Raw genomic sequence first — 24,443 nt, 5'->3', positions numbered from 1 at the left:
CATGGAGAAGGCTAGAGATAGCCACCAGGCAGAACTGCACAGGAGACCCTATTGTGATTTCAGAAATATAAAGGTGAGACAGCTAAAAAAGGCCTAGTGTGGGCTGGGTGAACAACTACAATAGCCACAAGACATAGGAGGTATTCTACAATATGGGTATCTGCCCCTAAGGTCAAGAGGGCATGTCTGGAGTGGTTTGGAGAGGTGCTAAAGGGCATAATTCTTGAACTGGTTGATTGTTATTTGAAAGCATGGTCCTGAGAGTATAAGAACTATTGTGGATACATTGAGGGAGGCAAGGAAATAGAGAATATTTCAAGTACATTATTGGGCTAGACAGAATGAAGCTGGTCTTTGGTTGGCACATAGTTCTTTGAACAGACTCTGCAATACCAATAAAATAAAGCCTTATAATTAGAAACTAGAAACAAGATTAATTCAGGTATCCATCTTGGCCAATTACTGGAATCTCAGACACTCTAACTAAACACTGTAGTATACCTTTTATTTGCAAAGCTTCTAACAACTTAGATAAGATTGTAGAACTTTGCTTCTGAAACTCAGTTCAGTTTGTCACCTGAGACAAGCTGACTCCTAAGGGCAGCCTTTCTCTCAATGATGGTCTGCTCTGCTGTGTGCCGGATTGTTTCCTGTTAAGAATTTCTCATTATCTCTTCCATCTGTCAAGATAACGCATACTTGGATGGCATGAAAACACTCAGTGATTTTATGTTGGATGGTCTAATGCTTGGCTATCTGGACACTAAATGTATTATAAAAGAATGGACAATTTTTAGCACCTGCCTAGTCATTCTTTTCCTCAACAACTGTTGGATGACTCTGTCTGCAATCCCATTCCTGCTTTGACCACAGACTTTATTTGAATTTATCTTGGGAAATTTAATCTGATAGAAAGCAATGGTCTTGAGAACAGACATACTCTATTCACTTTTTTCTCAGACCCTTGTAATAAAGCCATATTGTGTTATTGATTCTTTCCCAAAGAGTTATAACTCACAGGAGGTAAATAACTCTCTTGATAGTGGGCAGAGCTACTAACACACAAACCATGCCAATTCTAACACTTTATGTAGACAGAATTCTGAGGAGAACACTGTTAATCTTGAAAGAGCACAGGACAAAGAGAGAATAACCAATTGTAGAAATGTCATGGGTGCAGAATATGGTCCCAGTGTTCCAGCCAACATGCTCTCAGTACCTCTCTCATGAATTTTAAAGCCTTAACGCCCCTATCCCTACCCTTCTAACATTTATTCTAAACCTGAAACTGTTAGCAAGGACTGCATTGACATGCTATTCTGAGGGTAATTCCTATTGGATCATGTGTTTTGTGGACTTGATCAAGCTCTGCCAGTTTGCTTATTTATCCAATTAAAACAGTGTATAACATTAAAATAATAAATATTATACTAAAAGTATAATTACATCTGGCATATAGACTATAGTAGACATGAAAGTGACATTCTGTCCTTCCATCTCTGTTCATCATTTTAACTCCACATTCATATATCATTTCATCTTTCTCAGGCTCTCTTTTTGACTACTTGGGATACTTATGAAGCTATTCATTAGGTAATTATGATTCTGTTCACACATGGTTCTAAGCAGGGTGGATAATGAATTGTAACTAACATCGAAATTGTAGGCTATCATCACCACTACTGCCTCCTAATGTCGCCTTAAACATTATCAAGGATGACATAGGATTTATATCTGACAAGGGAAAATTCAAATAATGTAGTCTATTCTTAATCATTTAGGATGTTTTAATGTTTCAGCTCTAAGACATTATTAATCAAAATCATTTAATTACACTATCCAGATACTATACATGGATTTATATAAGCTACTCTTACAGCTGACAATGAACTGTATGAAGTTATCTCAGATTCTGGGTCAAAACGGGGCCCTCTTATAGTAGTGAGCTGGACCACTTATCTGACAGTGATCACTGACTAAGCATTTCAAACTTTATCCTCAGTCATAATTACAAAACAATTCAATTTTGATAAGGCATTGTATTTTCTTGCATTCAGTCAGGTTCTTTTTGTTATTTACTATAATTGTTTTAAAAATTTTTTAAATTACATACCTTCCTATGTTTATATTAACTTAGACATATAAAAAGTGAATATGAACACATTTTTTTTGAATGATCCTCCATTACGAAGCAAACGATTGTATTATAGCAAATTGTATTATATATATATATATATATATATATATATATATATAAAACTGTATTATATTACATATTAATTACGATTGTATTTTGTATATATATATATCCTTTATACATTGTATTTGTTGGAATATTACAAAGTAAAGAATCATTTTCAACGTAAGCTGTGAAAGACTTCAATTTAAACTGCTAGTTTTGGATAGTGGGATGATGTCAAAACCATGAGATTTGCTTAATTCTTGTATTGAAGTTTGAAAAATGTGCACATTCATTCTCCAATGTGATGGCAAAATCATGAAATATATGCATTACTAAAAGAGCAGCTCAGAGAATAAAGCAATGATTCCAGGTGACCGACTTCAAAGAAAGCCTTTCCTGAGATGACTCTGGGTGCAAAAAAGAAAGGACTCCTTTGGTTTCCTTTGATCTTCCCTGCAAAGTGATAAGAAGGAGATGAAAGGGAAGCGATGGTGATAACACATAAAGCAGTAGCTTTCCATTCAGACATCAGATTTCCAGAGTGGGAACTCTTTATGCAAGTGAATTTTCATGAGAAAGGCAACTTAGGCCATTCTGGGACAGGGGACTGATCAAATCTCTACGTGAGTTGTGGTAAGAACACTGTATGTGCTAGTCACCCTCACATAACAAGAGAATTAATAATGAACTGCTAAATGCAAGGAGGAAAGTAAGCAAGCTTCCAATCTAACGAAATTCTAGTGTATTAGAAACCACACTGAATTACAATAGTTTAACTGCATTAACACAGAATCTTAAGTAGGACAAAATAAAATTAGAATGGGAAAATATACTTAAAATGTTGCACTTAAAATGGAAAATATTACTATTTATAATGAGCAAATTAGAAGAATGCATACAAAATAACTTTTAAGGAAAATAATTGGCAAAATACTAAACAAAAATACTTTACAGAGCAAAGACATGACAAGCAATAGCTTTGTAAACCCAGGGAAAACTGAAATCATTATAGACTACTCTGCCCTCACAGTATGACTTTACATGTGCAGCTTCAAAACCCATCAGTATATAAGTAATAACAATACAGAGGAAATGAGAATATATTTTAAAGATACAATCAATAGTGTAAATTATTGCAAATACGTAAGAAATCTCCAATAAATATTATGAACAGATAAAAATATTATATATTACAGAAATAAGATGTGTTTAGACATAAGAAATTCTATATATCCAAGAATACTAATTCTATATTGCAAGTTATTGTAATTTATTATAATCACATTATTTATAATGTGTAAGTGATTTTTTAATTTATAAAAATATAGACCAAATTTCTCAGTATCATTTATAATAATGTGATATTCAAATAAAAATAATAGTTTCCAAAGAAATACTAAGTGATTTCTTTAAATATGTTTAATAATAAAAAAGAATTAATACCAATTTATTGAGGTTATTCTTAATGTTAAATAAATAAGAAACAATGAAATTTTCCCAGCTGTATTGTACAAAGCTAAATAAGGCCATGCAGTGTGTATTGGGAGGGGATGACAAGAAATTGTCTTATGAACAGTGTTAACAGTTATACTAAACAAAATGACATCAAACTTATCATATTAGCAAGTTTTAAAAAGTTTATTCATGATTTTAAAAGTGATTTTATAAAAAGGAATCCAAGGATGTTTCAAATATTTACATTAATAATGGAAGCATAAATATAAACATTGTGGGATCCAGCTATACCACTCCTAGGCATATACCCAGAAGATGCTCGAACATATAACAAGGACATATGCTCAACTATGTTCATAGCAGCCTTATTTATAATAGCCAGGAGCTGGAAAGAACCCAGATGTCCTTCAACTGAGGAATGGATTCAAAAAATGTGGTATATTTACACAATGGAGTATTACTCAGCTATTAAAAACAATGAATTCGAGAGGTTCCTAGGTAAATGAATGGAACTAGAAATTATCATCCTGAGTGAGGTAAGCCAATCACAAAAGAAGACACATGGTATTCACTCACTGATTATTGGATATTAGCCCAGAACCTTGAAATGCCCAAGATGCAACTCACAGGCCACATGAAGCTCATAAAGAAGGAAGACCAAGTGGGGGTGATTTGGTCCTTCTTAGAAAATACTCAAGGGAGCAAATATGGAGACAAAGTGAGGGACAGAAACTGAAGGAGGGGCCATCTGAAGACCATTCCACCTGAGTATCCATCCCATGTGCAGTCACCAAAGGTAGATGCTGATGTGGAAGTCAGGAAGTGCATGCTGATAAGAGCCTGATATGGATGTCTCCTCAGAGGTCTTCAAGAGTCTGACATATTCAGAGGCAGATGCTCACAACTAGCCATTGAACTGATAATGGGGTTCTCAATGGAGAAGTTAGAGTGAAGACTGAAGGAGCTGAAAGGGTTTGTGGCACCATGAGGAGAGCAACAATACCAACCAACCACAACTCCCAGGGTCTAAACCACCAGCCTGGGAGCACTTACGGAGGGATCCAGGGCTTCAGCTGAATAAGTATGAGTGGAGGGCCCTGCTGGGCATAGGTGGAAGAAGAGAACCTTGACATCATGAAGGCTGGACACCCCAGGGGGTGGGAATTTTGAGGGTGGGGAGGTGGGAGTGGGGGTGTAGATAGAGGTTACATCCACAGAGAAGAAGAGGGGTGAGGGGATAGGGGGTTCCTGGGTGGGTGGGGGATGGTGTAAGGGGACAACATATGAAATGTAAATAAAACATCCAATAAAAAAATTTTAAAAAAATATAAACATTGTGAAGGATAAAGGCCACATGATCAAGATATGCACAAAAAGCACTTGATACAAAGCAAAGTCACTTCATGAGAAAAACTGAACACATTAGGAAAAAGAGGATTATCTGTTAACATATGGATCACTTACATAATCTAAAACCTAATGCTATATTTTATATGAAGAGGTTAAAAGATTTCTGACACTTGGATCAAGACAAGAATGCTCATTTTCATGATTTTTACTCAACATGGTACAGAGGAGTCTTCATCAATGTAATTAGTCAGAAAAATGAAGTAAAAACATCCCAATTGGAGAAGTAAAATTTAAAGTATCAGTTTTGTAGATGTCATGATCATATACCAAAACCAAAAACATCTTTACCAGAAAGTCATATTTGAGGGTACAAAACTCACATGCAAATGGGAACAGTGTTCTCATGCCCTGATAGTAAATTAGCAAATATGGATGCCTGGGGGAGATAGCCTCCTCCTTGAGCCTTTCGATCACCATGTAGAAATCTTGGCTTTTTTCAGCCAATAAGGCTGCTTGCACAATGCCATGCTTCTCACCATGGCAATAATTGAATGAATATCTACAACTGTAAGCCAGCATCAATTCAATATGTTTCATTATAAGAGTTGCCTTGATGATGGTGTCCCTTCACAGCAATAAAACCCAAACTAATACAGATAAATAGGCTGTTTTTGATTTCTGACTATTATGAAGGGAGCAGCAATGAACATGGTTGAGCAAGTGTTTCTGTAGTAGGATTTAGAGCCCATTGGGCACATTCCCAAGAGTCGTATAGCTTAGCCTTAAGGTAGGTTAATTACCATCTTGTGCAGAACCTCCACAGTGATTTCCATAATAGCTGTATAAGTTTGCACTCCCACCAGCAATGTGTACCCAATCCCCCACATACATAGCAGCGTGAGCTGGCTTTCTTCTATTGATCTGGGCCATTCTGACTGGTACAGATAAGATCTAAAAGTAATTTTGATTTGTATGTCCCTGATGACTAAGGAGCAGAGCATTTCTTAAGTTCTTTCCAGCCATCTGTGTTTTATCTCTTCTTTATTTATTCAACTCAGAGGGTGGTGCAACCCACATTCAGGTTGACCATCCTTTCTCCATAAAACCTCTCTAGAAACTCCTCCCAGAGGAGCTTACAAGTGATTCCCCTCAGCTAATCTATTTGAGATTTAAAGGGATAATACATTTTTATGGTGACCTTGATTGTATTTTAAATTATACCCTTTTTATTCAAATGAAAAATTGTAAGTTTCTCTTGCTGCCCCTCCCAAAAAGTGTTACAGTAAGTGAAGATTTTTTTTCATGGTCCAAAATAAAATTCAGTGAAACACAATAACAAATTGTTTATTCAATTATAAAATGTGCAAGAAAAATATATTTCTGAAAATTCATGTTATTTGATCAGTAGATCCACCTTGATCCAATCATGTTCCAACACACTTTTCATGAAGACATGAGGATTTGTTTTATCTCTTCATGCATGTTTCAGTGGGAAATCATTCAGCTCTGGGTTTGCCCTGCCAAAGCCGGGCAGACAGCAGGGATGACAAACTAGCAGGTATGACCATGATAATTAAATATATTAATGGTGTTTGGATGTATTTCATGACTCTTGTTAACTTTTATGGCTTAACTTGTCCTGGACGAGATATAATTCTAAAGCAAAACTTGCCTAAAAGCTTTTATTCTCAGCAAGCATAAGGCAGCACTGTTCTTGCAAATGGTTGATATTTTTTCTCTGAAAACCATCACTGAAGTAAATACTAGGAATGCTTATTTCTGCAGGGAAGTTAAGTCCTGCTGGGATTCTAAGCCAGTGATCTCAGAATGCTAATATTTTAAATATTCTGAATATATTTGAGTTTTATATTCTCAAGATTTTATGTCTGTGAGGAGTATTTAAAGAATCATAGGCTTGATAGTGTAATCTATTTCAGTATATTCCTAATCAGTGTGAACTTTAGCTATCACATACTGAATATCAATATAAGAGGGCTTGGCATCAGTGATAAAGATTATATATGGAAATAAGATTGCTATTTCATGATTTAAAGTTTTTGTTGCCAATGAAATACTCACGTAGAACTAGTCATAGAATCTGTCCATCAGTAGGCATGTCCAGGTTCTACAGACATATAGAATATTAAATAGTATCATGGCCTTCCAGGTAATCCTTTTGTTTTACTAATGGCTTTGAATTCTCTACCTAATGGGACAGTGCCTGTGGTTAATGTTATTTCCTTTACATGAGCATCCCTTTAGTTTAAATCTATATTGACAATTAATGACCAAAATAATAAACATGGTAGTTTTTAAGCATGTCCTGCATATATATATATATATATGTATATATATATATATATATATGTACATATTCACTACCAAATGGGTTGACTTGAGTTTTCAGTAACAAACAAAGCTGTATTAACTGCCTTTCTTAAGGACAGAACACTTACAGGTAATGTAAGTCTCCAGCATCCCTTTATGGAAACCAAAGATCAGGAGTCAGGTACCATGAATCTTCTAGAATGTAGTATATCTGTTTCAGCTCTTGAAGGTATCAGAGATTCCATCTGGAATCATTCTTATACCTCCCTATCTATATGACCACTCTATCTATCAGGTATCTATGCTGACTTCATTCAGTCTCTCTGAAACCTTTTCTCTTTTTGCTAATCATCTGAGCATATTTGAATTATCACAACCTAAATGGTGGTCAGTAACAACTTCCATCTGCCTGAGCTTCAAAGCTGCTGACTCTCTCTGGGAGCCTTAACTAAAACACAATAGAAAAGACAATAAATGCTGTTATATTTTGCAGTGAAAATTAGTGGCAATTTTTACTGTGTTGTGGATTTCTCATACACACTACCTGAAAAATATGATAATGGAAATCATCATGAAAGGATGGATGTAGAGGGTAAAGCTAATATTAGACTGTTCTTCTATTGATAGAACCCAAATTATTTAATTTACTGTATTTAGAGTTATATCAGTTACAGTAGTCTTCATCACCTTGATTAATTTTTTTACATCAGTAACCTAAACTTAATTACTTTCATAATTAATTTAAAAATAATGTAGATAAATTGAGTAAAATAAACATGAATAATAAATTTCACTACAATAAAAATTATGTTTTTGAAAAATGTAAACAAGTTTTATTGCAATGAGAATGCTTTTCATATGAACAAATTGAACAAAGATGAAAGAAATGAGGGTTTTTGTTACTAGAGACTTTAACCCTTTCTTTTTCAATGTTTAGTTTAACACTGTAATAATTTTAGTTTACCTCAAAATGATATAAAGTAAAAAACACGATAATGAATTGAGAATGTATATCCATAATATTTTATTTGTTTTCAGATTAATTTTTTGAAGACTGAAGTGGAAAGAAAGAGCAAAATGATCCGTGACTTACAGAATGAGGTAATTTTCATGTTACGGGAAAATTGTGCATTAATCAAAGAATACACAGAAAAATGCAAATTGGAATTTACCATAAGTTTGAGAATTCTAATTGCAAGTTGAGTTTGTTATGCACTAACAGAGAATAAAAATAATGCTAAGAGTTACTACCTCATATGAGCTTAGGAAATAAAAGGAATTTCATTTCATTGATTTTTATTTTTCAAGATAATTGGAAACTATCTGTAGGTTTGAATATTAAAGCCTATTTTCAATTTGTAGTTATCTACATGCAGAGAAACCCCTGTCAATGGTTATCATCATAGTGTTTCTACTTGTCCTAAAACGATAAGAAATGATTCATGTAAATATTTATTTTTAAACAAACAAGTTTGTTTCTTAAAAGGAGCCTATGAATTAAGCAAACAGAAAAAATCCTAAATGCCAATGAACACTGCTGTAAAGAAAACTCTAGTAAATTAAAGAAAACCCATTTCAGTTCAACTCTGTAAATATGTGGCTGTAAATCTCTCTAAGGTAATCATTCCATCTTCTTGCCTCAGTGAGCACAGTGCTGTGGAGGGGATAAGGTATTTTATAATGTGATAGAGTGCTTCAGGTCACTATTCCTAATGGATTCCCATACTGCCTGTAGATGAATAGGTTGTAAGTTTTGCCTCACATATAACCCGAGTCCAAGACGTGATTGGGATATTTTAATAATATTTCCTCACAGCATTCTAACTTTATTCATGGTGACTTTCCTGCCTTGGGATGCCTTTTGATCAGCACATTATTATGTATAATTTGTACCTAGCATTTAAATTATCCAATGAATCATCCACATAAATACAAGGGAAAGGACCACTGACCAAGCAGAACTTAGATGTCTCAAAGATCTGGAAGCAACGTGTCAGAAATAAAGTCAGTGTAGTTCAAGAATGCCTGAAGGCTTGGGACATAATCCCTTCCCATTTTCTCCTAGCATTTACTGTCTCATGACCTTCCAGGACATTCTTGGATTTGGGGTAGTTCCTGCTTGTGCCTTCCTTAGGGATTCTCCTCTGTCTACAGTCTTTATGTATTATCTTCTTTGTATATAAAAATCCATGACTTAGCTTTAGTACCTATTCTACTCTGTTATGACACTGTTTTGTTATAATTAATTATATGTGGATAAATTCTAGTTCTAAATTAGTTCACGTTCTGAGTTTTCACATGGATGTGAATACAGAATTGGTAGTCTTTAAACTATTCCACTTGGTTCGGTACTCTAGTGGCTGGATAAAAGCAGCTTAGCAAATTTTAGTAGGTAAGGATCAGAAATATTATTGAGTGTAAATCTGGGTGTCTTTGGAAAAAAAATAAAGAACTTGAATGTATGCTTTTCACCAACCATCAGCAAACAATGACCTGTTTCTTGTATATAAAATGATATCTAGTTATTCACTTATGTGAAAAAATTGTTAAGTTTTGGTGGTTTGTTGTTGCTGGGTGCAATTTCAAGCAAGCTAACTAGAAAAGGATGTGTTTTTCTCTTTGAATCAAGGCTGGAAGTATCTGTGGTAAGAGGCTCTTCAGTAAAAGCAATGTAATCGAAATGGCCAAAGAAACATAAATCTGAAAACTGCCTCTATCACATACACTAAAGCAAAGAACTTTCCATTTGGCAAGGGCATAGCATTTTAACTTGGTGGAGGTAAGGAAAGGATGCTGATTCATTCATTCATTCTCTCTCTCTCTCTCTCTCTCTCTCTCTCTCTCTCTCTCTCTCTCTTTCTCTCCTCCCCTCCCCGGAGAGTTTACAATCTGCATTAGACACCAGAAGTAAATTTATGTTGTGAGCAACTAATTCTACCATGTGAATTATTACAGAAAATTCCAGTGAGAAACTTGCATTTGTAGCATCTTAGAATCTATCAGTTTGGGAATCCATCTGTGTTCACAACCTTATCTGCATGATTTTTTCTTATCTGGTGGATGTGTGTGCCTGTAATTCTCCAAGGAAAGGAAACACAAAGCATTGGTTTTATGTCCTTTGTTAAGCTACTTTACCTACCATATACTTTGAACTGTTGGTACTTTAGAACATGCGAAAACAATACATATTGGGCACTTGGAACTTGAAAATCCCTCAACAAAGGTGAACAATTACAGTCACTATGGTTGTTAGACTTTGAGGCAATTGACTCACCAATATGCGGGCACAAGCATTTTCTCAGTAATGACGTAAGTAACCAAAACTTTATAAATAGAAATACCAAAGTACATGTGGGTGCTATCCTGTATTCACAAACACCATCCATGTCCTCTTGTGTTTCTTTGCAAACCAAACAAAAGTCCCAATTACCTAATTCACATCTCCCACCATAACCAGGGAGTAATAAGAATTTTCTTGGCTTGCTCTAACAGAAATCTCCGAGATTCTAAATTACTGACATGCCTGCAGCAATCACCACATCCTGGAAAATGGATAGTTTAGTTAGTCACATTTCTATCCTTTGGTTCTGTAGGGTTTATTCAACTTAAGCCAAATAGATTTCCCTTGAGAAAGGGGGGTTTATTATAGAGGATACCAGAGTTATCAAAGAAATACATCTGGAAAAACATTGACATTTCGGTTACCTCCTGATTTTCGAACTCCTTTCCATGATAAACTCCAGACTTCAGAGGGTAAATCATAGTTTAATAATTTGTGATTCTCAACTCAAGCAGAGTACACCAAATCTCTGTGTCTTTGTTAGCACTGATAACTCTTCCTGTTGTATGTTTCTTTCTTATATTTGCTATCTCTACATCAGTGGTGGCAGGGAACTTCTGACAATCGCCTCCATGTTTTGGGGTCTTGAAAAAGACTAAGAGCTGCTTTCAGTTCTGTATTCCAGGTTGCATCACTCCCTTGTAGCACTTCTCATCTGTGAGCATCGGTGCATCCCAGAACACCACCATCACTGCTCTAAGGACCCCCACACACATAGCTTTTGTGTCACAGCTTGTCATGGTTTTACCTTCCTTTTTTTTTAAGTTTTGTATATATTTTCCTTTATTTTACTTTGAAGAGGTTTTTTAAAATTATTTTATTTATTTACATTCCAGCCATTGCCTCCTCCCCCTCCAACAGTCCCTTCCCCCTCCCTTGCCTCTGAGAGGGGTGCTACCCCCACCCCACCAGGCATTGTCCTTCTCTGTAACCTCAAGCTTCTGGAGGATTAGGCGCATCTTCTCCTACTGAGGCTAGACTAGGCAGTGCTCTGCAACACACACACACACACACACACACACACACACACACACACACACACAGGTAGCCTGCAGGGGTGTGATTAAGTTGAGACTGCTGATCTTCCTATAGAGTTCTCTCCTTTTCAGTTTCTTCAATCCTTCCCCTAAATTCTCTATAGGGGTCCCAGATCTCAGTCCAATGGTTAGCTGTAAGTATCTGCCTCTGTCTCAGTCAGTTGCTGGTTGGGCCTCTCAGAGGAGAGCCATGGCTCCTGTCTGTAAACGCATCATAGCACCCATAATTGTGTCAGCCTTTACCCTCTTAGTAGAACCTCAGTTACTCTTTCCTCAAGCACACAGACTAAATACAGGAGGGTTAAGGGGTTACAAATTATTAGAGATTTAAGAAAAGAAAATTTGAGCTGAAAAGATGGCTCAGCGGTTAAGAGCACTGACTCCTCTTTCAGAGGTCCTGATTTCAGGTCCCAGCAACCACATGGTGGCTCACAACCATCTGTAATAAGATCTGATGCTGTCTTCTGCTGTGTCTGAAAACAGTAACAGTATAACCACATATATGAAATAAATAAATCTTTAAAAATGAAAGAAAATTTATGCGAAATTTGAGCCAGAAATCCTAAGAAGCTAGAAGGAGTGTGTCTTCCATTGCAGAAGGACAAATGAATGAATGTCATGTGTTAAAGGTTAGAGGAAAAAGCTAAAAGGTCACAAACACAAAAATACTACTGGGAGTACCTGTAATGAAAACTCAAGATCAATATCATAAGAATTATTTTGTACTATACATAAATAAGAGTCCGTAAAGCCACAATTTAAGATAACTTGAAGCCTAATAAAATCTATGCATGATAGAAATCCTTGCGTCTCACTGATTGACTCCCCATAAAAATTAATGTTTCTGGATTGGATTATGAAGCAATTAACTATTTGTTCCTTCTTATTCTACACTCTTCAGTGGTAAAGGGCACATTGCATGAAATCTACATATTAATATATATTAAGTGTTTAATTCATTTATATTAACAATACAAACACTGATTGTTTTTCACTACAAAAATGAATGCTAATTTTTCAACATTATATCCTCCATGCATTTTCTCGACCATATTAGACAGCTGATAAATGTTTGTTGAGTAATAATGAATATTCCTTAGCTTGACTTCATTTTTCTTAATTTTAGTGGATTGGACCAATTTCAATAGATCATAATAATGAGATTATAAAATTATGAGGATTGATTCTTCTAATGTCTCCCATATGTATACATGTGAAATACATATGCACATACAAGTAAATAAATAGTAAAATAAATTTCAAATATATAGAGTAGCTCAAAATCATAAGTAATCAAAGAAGTGCATGTTAATCAGTGCTACTAAAATTTATCTCTGTCTTTTACTTATGGCAAAGACAGGCAGATCTTACATTCAGTCAGTCATGTACAAATCTATACAGTTTTCTGATTTTCTACAGTTAGAACACAATATTGTAAATGTTTTGAAGCAATTACTAGAAGAGTGAACACTGTGTTCCTTCTTTAAGATAGAGTGAAGTATCAGTACTTGGAAGGGAAAAATGGTACGACCTTAGGGAAAGAAAAGCAGAGCAGTTCTATCTATCTACCTATCTATCTATCTATCTATCTATCTATCTATCTATCTATCTAATCTATCTGCCTATATCTATATATGATCTATCTCTATCTATCATCTATATATCTCTATCTATCATCTATTATTTATATATCTGTCTATTCATTTACCTATCTACCTATCTTTCCGTAACTATTTTTACCATCACTTACCATCCTAAATATTTATAAGTATATATCTATTTGATTTTAAGTAATTAAATTGTACCTAAAAAGAGACACTAATATGAGTCACACATTTCTTCTTGTCAGGATAAAATTTTTATAAGAACAACTACCATTGTTCCCTTCCTTTTTCTTTCTTAATTAACATAAAATGTGATTACGTGGATCTCTACAAATTAACCATTATTTACCAGTTATATGCTTTTCAATTAAAACTTGCTTAATAATACACAATTTGACTGAAACATCACCCAAAACAGTATGCCACAGTTAGCTTTAAAAATATTTATTCATGTAGAATTTTAAGATGATAAATTTATCCTAAATGACATTGAGAGTGGTTCAAATTAGTTGCAAATGTCTTTATGATAAAGAAGCCAAGAGTTTGCAACATAACTCTACAGATAAAGGCACTCACTCCCATGTCTGATGATTTTATTTCAATCTCTCAACCCATAATGCTGAAAAACATGAACTTACTCTAAAGAGATGTCCCCTGACCTATACAATGAGAGTACCCTCTGCATGTACACACCCAAAAGGAACAGGGTAGGGGGGTCAGGAAAAAAAGAGGAGAGAGAGAAAGAGAAAGAGAGACAGAGACAGAGACAGACAGAGAGACAAGAGAGACAAAGTGATCTGATTCATGTGCAGTGTAAGAGGTAGTATGAAGAGTAGGAAAGAGAGATTTGAAAATAGAAAAACTCCAGCTAGAGCAACAGAATGCTAACACTATATGGAAATAAAAGAGGCATTCGAGCAATACTACCTTGGAAATTTCTGACAGAAGCTCACCCCTTGGGAAAGACAAGGGATCTCAGGAGAAATCTCACACTTCATGATTTTAATCGAACGATTTATAAACTTTGTCTTGTTTTCTTCTATAACTATAGAATGTGTTTCTTTTGTTACTCAGTTGTTTTAGTCAGTATCCTATTGCTGTGTTGAGACACCATAGCCAAAGCAACTCTTATAAACGAAAGTGTTTAATTTTAATTGAGGATTACTTACAGTTACAGAGATTTAGTCCATTGTCATCTTGGCAGGGGGGCATGACAACATAAATGATTATGGTGCTAGGGAAGTAGCTGAGAGTTACATCCAGATCCACAGCAGAAAGAGAGAACAAGACACTGGGCCTGGCTTGGAATTTTGAAACCCAAATTGGTACCAGGGAGCAGGATATTGCTGTGATAGGCCTTTCTGTGCTTCTTGGTGGAAAATAGACTGTGGGACTTTAGATTAGGAAATCAGTTGAATGCCTGGAGGGGGCTTAATAGGCCATATCAGTGGTGGCATGGAAGATAGTGGCACTGAGAGCAATATTGATGACAGCCTCAAAGTGTTTTAGAGGAGAAGAATATTAGTAAGTGGCCTAGAGACCTCCTTGTAATAGTTTGGCTTTCTCCCTTTGTCCAAAAGAAAAAAAAATCTTCCTAAGGCTAAATTGAAGAGTTTTGGATTAATGGCATCAACAGAGGAGATTTCAAGACAGCCTGGTAGCCTGGTATTGACTGTGTCACATGGCTATTTTCATACAGATCTATACTGAAAATAAAAGCAAGCTGAACAAGAGAAAATACAAAATTTTATAAATGTTACTTTTATTCACCAAATGTCATTATCATCCCACAAGCTTACTGCTACATAAATTAATCCTTTCCAGCTCCCTCTAATCTATGGCTGGCTGGATCAACTCAGTTATTCTGGCTCAACGTCCTCTCCAAGCTGACTGATTCAAACTAACTTCTCTCAGCTTCTCACTGAATTATTCTGCTTGGTCTTAAACTAACACTGGCAGTTTGTTCTAATCTTCTGGCTCCCTCTTTTTCTTTGGCTTCAACTGCCTCTGCTGACCTGAACTGAACTGCACAAACTGAACTCCACTGCACTAACTCACTGAACTCAACTCAACTGCCTCAACTGACTGAACTGAACTGACTGAACTAAACTCCACTTCCTGAACTGAATTTACCGAACTGAACTCCACTTCATTGCCTGGTCTCAACTGAACTTCACTCATTGAACTACACTCTTCCTCTCTGCATGACTCTTTACTCTAAAAACAGATTCATTGTTTGGGATTGAAGGTGTGTACTAAGGGCATGTCTGTATTCCAGACAGAGGGATTAAGGGTGTGTGGCATGTCTGCATCCGAGCCAGCTCACACAGATCTAGGTCTTTGGAGGTGATCTCTTGCCAGACCATCCATGTTGCTAGATTAAAATTGAGCTACAAATGTACAGTTGGAGGAGAAAGAGAGCACCAGGAAATAGAGCTAAACCCAGTGTTCAAGAGATAAAATATTTAATGAGAAGCCTGATGCTAGATGGAATAAAAGTAATGGTGACTTCAGGGCAAGACCCACCCAGCTACGATCCCAACTTGTGAAAAGGAATTAAAGTTAGTGAAAGGGTATTAGAGGAAATTTTAAACAATGATGGAAACTATAAAAAACAGAAAGCTCAGAAAAATGTATTTGAACAATGGGGTCACGTTACAGCCCCAGCAAGCAGAAGAAACTGACAGTTTCAGATAAATGGTTCTAGGTTTATGGTCAAGATTATTAGACAGGCATTGTGAAATCTCCCTTCATGACTAAGAAAAGCCACTGAGGACAGGAATATGTTTGGGATATCCCTTCTGGAGTCTTAGATAGGCATTGTGTAAAGTTGTAAAACTGAATTTTGTTGGAGCCCCCAAGATGTTGATGATGGCAGTCATAAGATATCTGCCAAGGAAAGCTGCTAACAGAGTGTCAAACCAGTCCAAGAGATACAAGTGTGTTGCAGTCCACAGAAAGGAGTTGGAGTTCTGAAGAGTACTTTGACATTAAATATGGAGATACAATGTTTGGAGTTTCTCAGCACTTCCTGCTCTTGTTTTGGTCCAGTATTTCCTCACCAAACTCCCTTTCCTCCATTTTGGAATGGTAGCATACATTCTGTGCCATTGTGTGCTGAAATATGTGATATGCTTTTTTATTTTGATTTTACAAAGGGCTACAATTCAGATTGCCTTGAATCTCAGAAGTGGCATTAAACTTTGTACTCTTAAACAGTGTAGAGACTGTTCGACTCTGAGGACATTTGAAGTTGGACTGAAATTCATTTTTGTGTTAAGATATGGTTACTAGCCTCTGGAGCTCAGTGAGTGGAATATGGTGGTTTGAATAAGAATGGCCCCATAGCCTCATATATTTGAATGCTTGGTCATCAGAGAATGAAAGGGATTAGGAGGTGTGACATTGTTGGAGTAGGTATGGCCTTTTTGGAGGAAGTATATCACTAGGTGGGCATAGGTTTTGCAGTTTCGGAAATCCAAGCAGGCTCAGTATCTCTTCCTGCTGCCTTGTCGTTCTGGATGTAGAACTCTCAGACACTCCTCCAGTACCATGACTGCCTTCATGCTGCAATGCTTTCCACTATGATGACAATGGACTTAATCACTGAAATTGTAAGCAAGTCCCAATTAAATGCCTTCCTTTAAAAGAGTTACCATGGCCATAGTGTCTCTTCAAAGCCATAAAACACTGACTAATACATAAATTTGGCTATTTCATAAGTAGCAGCAGGAAAATTCGTAGGTAGAGATGGCACTGACATAATAACCAGGCTGTCATTACTGTAAATAACTTAAATGTGCTGTATGGTGCTGGTACATGATATTTCCTAGGAAGTCTATTCTAATTCACCCCAGTTAGATAGGACAAAGGTAGGGCAAAGAAATGATTCTGCTCAAATCTAGCTTGAAGAATAAATGACTATATCTAGGTTGCTTGCATGACCATAGAAAAGGAGTTGTTTATAGAACAATTTGTGACTCAGGCAGATTCCTCATTCAAAAGTCCCAACCTAGCATAGGTAATGACTCACAACAGCCAGTGTTCTCTGTCTACCTTGGGGGAAATTCCACAGAGTTTTCTATTCTTAGAGAATTGCTTACTTCCTGCATACTGCTGAGATCATGGCAAAGCATTTTCTGGATCTTGTACATTTTATGAGCTCCCTGAGCTTTCTGAGCCGCCTTCTCCTCAAGAGGGAGTGGTTCAGTGTAGAACAAAGAGCCACAAAACAGTGGCAAATTCTATGAACTCTTACTGTGACTGTTAATGAGACTGAGTTGAAGTGTTAGCAAGCATTCCATTTCTTTAGGATAAAACTTAAAAGTTTTGTGGTAAATAGGTATCACAGATAGGAATGACACAGTCAGGGAGACCCTTCTGAGCTCAGTCATCACAGATGTGACACACACAGTCAGGGAGGCCCTTCTAGGCTCAGTCATCCTAACCTGCTTTGTAAATGTTTCCATTCTTTAAACTTAACCTGAGACTGAAATACTTTATCAGTTGCCTCACTTTCCTTTCCTCTCCCTCTTTCTGTCAGAATATTTTTAATTTGATCATAGTTCGGTTGGTTAACAAGGTAATTAAAGATTTATGTAAACCTCAGAGAAATGTAAACATGCACTAATATCTAGACTATTTTATCATCATTAAGTTAGGATGAATCTATCCCAATTGGTGTTTCAAAACAATACTGTTTTCTTATCCTTATTTTTTAAATTTGTTTGATAGTTACAACACACACACACACACACACACACACACACACACACACACTGAGTGGAACAAGTCTTACCAGTCTCTGGCCTCTAGGAACCAAAATATTCCTAAGATGCATTCTCCCTCTTACTCTTTCTCGTGCTCTCACTTCCTCCCCTGAACTCCATGCATGTGCATATGTATGCATGAACACATAGATTTTGTCATCATTAAGTTAGGATAAATCTATCCCAATTGGTGTTTCAAGACAATACTGTATTCTTATGATTTAAATTATGTTTGATAGTTACAACATACACACAAACACACTCAGAAACATACACTGAATGGAATAAGGTTCCTTACCAGTCTCTGGCCCCTGAGCACCAAAATATTCCTAAAATGCACTCTCCCTCTTGCTCTTGTTCTTGCTTTCATTTCACTACGCCAGCTCCAGGCATGTGTATGTGTGCATGGATATGTAGAAGACACTAAAGCCACAGGCTAAAAAAGAAAACAAAAAGCTTCTATTTCCACCATTGTTTTCCAATTTACATTATTAAAAAGGACCTCATTTTACACAATACTTTGTATTAACCATAAGCTTTCCACATGTCACAGGGAATTACACTTAGCATGCTGTCTTGTGGAGCAGAACAACATAACATGAACCTCATGAATACAGATGCAGAACTTTCTTTATAGGGTATTATAAGGTACTTTTAAATGTTATGTTCCCTGAGTGCATTTAAAATATGTCATGTTCATTTTACTTTTCTCTTTATTTAGTTCATTCTAATCAATATACATATTACAAACATTCGTAATATTTGGTAAAAGTTTTTACTTTGTAATAGAGTCTTTGAGGATTACCTTTGAATGCTCAAGGCAATGACAATGAATTTCAGAGCACCCCATGCCTGTGTGCTTAATGCTCTTGACCCTATTAAATTTCTTTAAGCATTCCATCTTGTATAAGCTTTCATTGATTCTGTCTCACAAAGGTAAAGTGCTGCTGTCTTTTCATTTCAAAGCCAAAGAGAAGATATTATTCAGCAATAATGAACCAGAATCTCTGATAGGTTCATCACAAAAGCAGACACTTTGTCTGAAGCCATCAAACCAAACACACACTCATTGGGAGAATCGTCCTCTGAAGCAGCAACAGAGAATGTTTTTATATGGACGGAGGCTTCATGCACCACATACTGCGACCCTAGAAGTGTGCACTCCAGAGAAGTCCAGAGTCTTGTCTTTATTACTTATTTATACAGTACTTTTGAAATATATACGTATGTGTGTATATGTGAGTGTTCCAAAATGTATTTTGTATTCTATATGTACATAGATACCAAATGACACATTGAACTCACTTGGAATCAGCCCTTGAGGAAATTGTTTAAATTCCCAGAGCTGAGTGAAAATATAGAGTCAACTCTGCTTTTCAGTACTCCCTGCCTCATACTGACTTCCTCCTCCTTGCACTTTCTCACCCTTCTGCTCATTCTCTCCTTGAATTGTGCTGCCATGCTCCCAGGCTCTTCTGGGATGGTTCACATCTACACTTCGGATGAAGCCCACTCTTCCTACCATAGAAGCCACCCACGCCTATCAGATCTGTATTCCTAGTGTAGGCCCTGCGCCTCCTTACCCCAGAGGCCACAGACTCCACTGTACCAAAATCTTGGGCCCCAGCTGTTGGTAGCACAATGAGGAATGGACATTGTACTGGAAGACAATAGAGGAAAGGAACAGTAAGAGGTGTGCTAACCTTGGGGTGGTATTTGTTCATGCAAACATGTAACAGCTCAAAGAGTATTAATATGACTATAGTAAAAGGGCAGAATGAGAAGATATGTGAAAGTTAATCTAATATGTGAAAATAGAATCCAGTAAAGAACATTACTAAACCAACCTCAAACTGAAATGATGTTGGAAGTTTGAAAACCCAATAAGCCAAATTAAAATCTCAGTGGAAACCCTCATGAATAGAGTAAATCATGGAAAACATAGGCACCAAACAAAATAGGTGAGTGTGTGTGTGTGTGTGTGTGTGTGTGTGTGTGTAGTCTTAAATCTAAGGGTGAAAGGATGACTATACAAATACAAGCAGCCTATGGAACACAACAATTACATGACCAGAAAAGAAAAGAAACTTTCCATGACATATTACAGGTTTTGCCCTCTCATGGTCTGATGTGTCTTCCTAAATACAGGTATTGAAGACTTCATAGCTGAATCATTAGTATAGGGACTTGAGGACATAGAAGTGATGTTAATATACTAGACTTCTCTATAGTGAACGTTTCACGACAGTTAAGAAAGAGTTTAAGGTGCAATATCCCTCCTGCTCTCTTGTTTCTTTCCTTTCTTCCTCCCTCCCTCCCTCTCTCTTTCCCTTCCTCCCCCCAACCCATCTGTCTGTCTTTCTTATCTACTTCTACAAGGGGACTTCACACCTTGGGAAACCTGGACAGATGTTGCACACCACCAACAGGTTCTCAAACTCTGACATTCTCGAACTCTGATCCATAAACTTTCTTCTTAATGTGAAATTTTTATCTGGTGAAAATTGATAGCACCATTAAATGAAACAGTCTCTGTCTGCAAAGCATGTGTATAAAGGTGAAGATTTGAGTGGGTACAATTAGGTCTTGGTAGAACTTTCCACACACATGCACCCTAACAGAATCTAAAGAAAGAGGAGTCCTTGAATTCCTACTTATACCAACTGCCCATTGTGTAAGAAGGCAGGGGGCCAGAGTTTAAGAGAGGTGACCTTACCTAAGAAATGATTTTATTTTTAAATATTTCTCAGAAATAGTGTACCAATCCAGAAGTCCTATGGCCTAATTTGAGATAAGAGAAAAAATAATTGGTTTGCAGTCATTGCATTCCCTCTGGGAAGATAACTAAGGCAGATTTTTATGATAGAGAAAATATAAATCTCAAAGACACTGCAGTAAAAGTGCACCTTCACAGCTAAGCAAGAGCTGTAGGTCAGGCTTTCCACAGACAGGCTTGTTTCTATGTGAGAGCTATTATTTAGAAGGTGTCTGCATTTAAACTGGTTTCAAAAAAATTTCTCAATATGAAAATCAGATGTGAAGAAACAGCTAACTGAACAGAGATGAATGTTCTCTATCTTGGGCAGTTGTATTTTCCTCAGCTTCTAATACCTTGTGAGAAATGACTGCTGTGCCTGTAGAGCCTCTGAATGAATGAACTAGTGTGTAATGGTATGCTAGAAATGGCCACCAACCTAATGTTCTTCTGGAACTGGGAGATGCATTCTCTTCTCTGTTTAACACCTAACCTAAGCCTGCCACCTGCAATGCTAAGGACATGCTTCCTCCATCAGCTACAAGTAGAAGTCATGTATTTTCCTTAGTCGGTGAGTTCTTCACTATGTGACAGAAATACAATGTGTAAAAATAGCACAGCAGTTTTTTGAAGTAAGGTTGAGAAAATGAACAGGACCAGAAAGGCACTTATAGAATTGCAGTTCACGTCTTGTTTATTTGTTGTTTGAGACATGGTCTCACTATATATCATAAGCTGGCTACAAATCCAGAGCTTCCTGCCTCTGTTTCCTTAGTAATAGGCTTGTGTCTTCATGCCTGACTTCAGAAGTAGCTTTCTGAGAATGAGGCCATTTTAACCGTAATTCAAAATATATTTTAAGTTAATACCCCTTTCCTAATGTAAAAAATGAATTATAATTTATATATATATATGCATGTATACTCATGTGAGTGTGTGTGTACATAGTGTATTGCTGTATGTATATATGTATATGGTATATTTAGATATATGTGTAGCATGTTTCTATGTATAGTATGTTTTTGTATATGTGCATATGGTACTTGTGTGTATTTTTCTATGTTTTGTATGTTTATGTGCTATGTGTATATGTGCAGAGTATGTGTTTGATCTATATGTTTGACTAATATATACATTTGTGTGTCAATGTGATATGTGCAGGTATAATGCATTTTCTTTCAGCGTATATGAGAGTGTTTGTGAGAAATAGAGTCTGTTCGTGTATGTGTGTGTGTGTGTGTGTGCATGTGTGTGTATGTGTGTATGTGTGTGTGCTTGTGTGTTTACATGTGCTTGTGTATCCTAATATGAACTATGATGCTGCTTAGGGAGCCCCTACATGAGTGAGTCACACTGATACAAAGTACAAATGAGAACATTGCATATTTAAAATATTCACTACATTTTCTAGAACTCTCTCTTTATAATTCTACATTGGGGGAAATCATGACTTTTTAATGAAGGTCTTCTCGTGATTCCTCAAGATCACATTGCAATGCAGACACATGCTTCCCAACACAAGCATGGAACTACAACATCTCATTGCATGGAAATGCAGAGAACATGAGTTTACAGGTATCTGTGCCTTGAGAGAACATGTATGAACAGTATGTCCAAAGCAGGAGTCATGAACAGTTCTTCAGGGAAACTGCATTTCCTCCCTAAAGGTCTAGATATGATGTCGCATGGTTCTGGAACAAAAGCCACAATATGTGTCTTTCTTTACCTTATGGGTGTCAGCCATAGCCAGATTTGTGGCTCCAGTTATTCCTCTTTGAACTTTTGTCTTGGGCTGAGTTTCATGACAATAAGTACCATTCTAAATGATGATGGAAGTCACTTTAAAGTTAAGAGTGCAAAAGAAAAGTTTCCAGATTGTGTTCATAGGATTCATGGGGTTCTTGTTCATCCTTGATGACCTATTTTCTTCCAGTTTTGAATTCTTCCTATAGATCAACTGTGGTTTTAGAATTAATGGCAGAGTCACTGATACTGGTCTTCATGGCTCCTTTCCTAGCTCATAATGCAGAACCTGTAATTCCTAGAAAAGGTTATATTTCCTACATTGTCTGTCTTTCTTTTCCATGCCTGTTAATGGCTTGCTCACAGCAAAGAGAGTTTCATTAATTGCTGTGTGTATGTTCCTAAATATGCTTCCAAACCATACTTTCTGTCCTCACAACCCTGTGTAACTATTAAAGGCAACTTTATCCTTTCTGCTATTGATATAGAATCATGCAATCATCTTAGAAGGTTCTTTTTATCTACATTGCTTTCAGATGTTCTCGGAACTCTGATAGCTCAGAGTAAGTCAAGCATAGGAGCAATGGAAACTAAGAAGAAAAAACAAGAAGGGTAGAATAAAAAAGAAATTTAGGCAGACATGGAATATGAATACCTACATAAAATAAAGCAGACAGAAGGTAGAAAAGGCCACATACTACTATCTACCCAGTATCTGAAGGCTTATATTAGTAGCAAGATAGCTCCTTGAGATACAGAAAGGGTTCTTTAGTTGACACTGGAATGCTGGATTTACTGCTATAAATTTATGATATATAATTTTCATTACATTAGGATGAGTCATGGGAAGGTATCTGAAGGAAATCTAAATTTGTACAGTGAATGTTCAAAGCATGGAATTTTTTCTGTAAAATAAGAAAAAAGCTCACTGTTTTGAAAATAACATTTTAAATTTCCTTTCTGCTTTGAGCTCATTGTTTGCTGCTAGACAAATGCATCAACCTTCTGGGCCTTTTAATGTCACAGAGAGTTTGCCAGATGCAATTCCACACAAGGAGCCAATAGTAGACACTCAGCTCCTATTTCTTGTTCCACAAATCAGATACTTAGCCTCTCTTTACCCTTTAAACATATGCTTAATTTGTTTCTTGTTAAATGCCATGGTAACAATGTTAATATTGGTGAGAAAACATCTGCAAAGCAATTAGAATAAGTCACCAAAATGGTTGAATTAGATTCTTCCTGTGAGTTTGTATGAATCATGGCAAAATAGTTCCTGTGTCTTATTCTGCCTGTCAAGTAGCATCTACATTCAGAGAAATTTACATTGATAATATTAAGCTTTTGTCAAGATTAATGAGGTACGTACATATCTTTGAAATATTCATGAAACCAATAATGATGGTATAACCTGAAATCTCAGTCCTCCAGAGACTAAAAAAGGAGAATCATGAGTTCAAAACTACCATGAATTACACATAAGACTCTGACCCAAATAATATAAATAATAATATAAATAAATATACAAGCTTAAGATAAAGTTCTTATTTACTGTAAATCTGATGATATGGCCAGTGAGATTGCTCAGCAAGAAAAGGTGCTTTCTGTCAAGCCTGGCAACCGAAATTAAATTCCTTGAACCCACATTGTAGGAAGAAAGAACCAACTTAGCAACTGCAGAGTTGTCTTCTGATCTGGACACCTAAACCATTACATATCAAATATGAAAGACAGACAGACAGGCAAGCAAACAGACTGACTGACAAACAGACATGACAGATTTCAAAGATAGATAATAGATAGGTAGGTAGGTAGGTAGGTAGATAGAAAGATTAGATAGATAGATAGATAGATAGATAGATAGATAGATAGATAGATAG

General features: G+C 36.3%; 1 protein-coding gene across 1 annotated transcript in view; it reads left to right on the top strand.

The window, feature by feature from the left end:
• Luzp2 (leucine zipper protein 2) overlaps positions 1-24,443 on the top strand; it is a 171,042-nt gene that overhangs the window by 5,735 nt on the left and 140,864 nt on the right. Inside the window, exon 3 of the mRNA XM_028789237.1 lies at positions 8,354-8,416. Within this exon, the coding sequence (XP_028645070.1) occupies positions 8,354-8,416 (63 nt within the window). The remainder of the gene's footprint in view (positions 1-8,353; positions 8,417-24,443) is intronic.

The sequence above is a fragment of the Grammomys surdaster genome, unplaced genomic scaffold (assembly GCF_004785775.1).
Source record: "Grammomys surdaster isolate TR1022 unplaced genomic scaffold, NIH_TR_1.0 125801, whole genome shotgun sequence".
NCBI lineage: Eukaryota > Metazoa > Chordata > Mammalia > Rodentia > Muridae > Grammomys > Grammomys surdaster.
The sequence above is the reverse complement of the archived record's forward strand: the minus strand, read 5'-3'. Positions and strand labels throughout refer to the sequence as shown.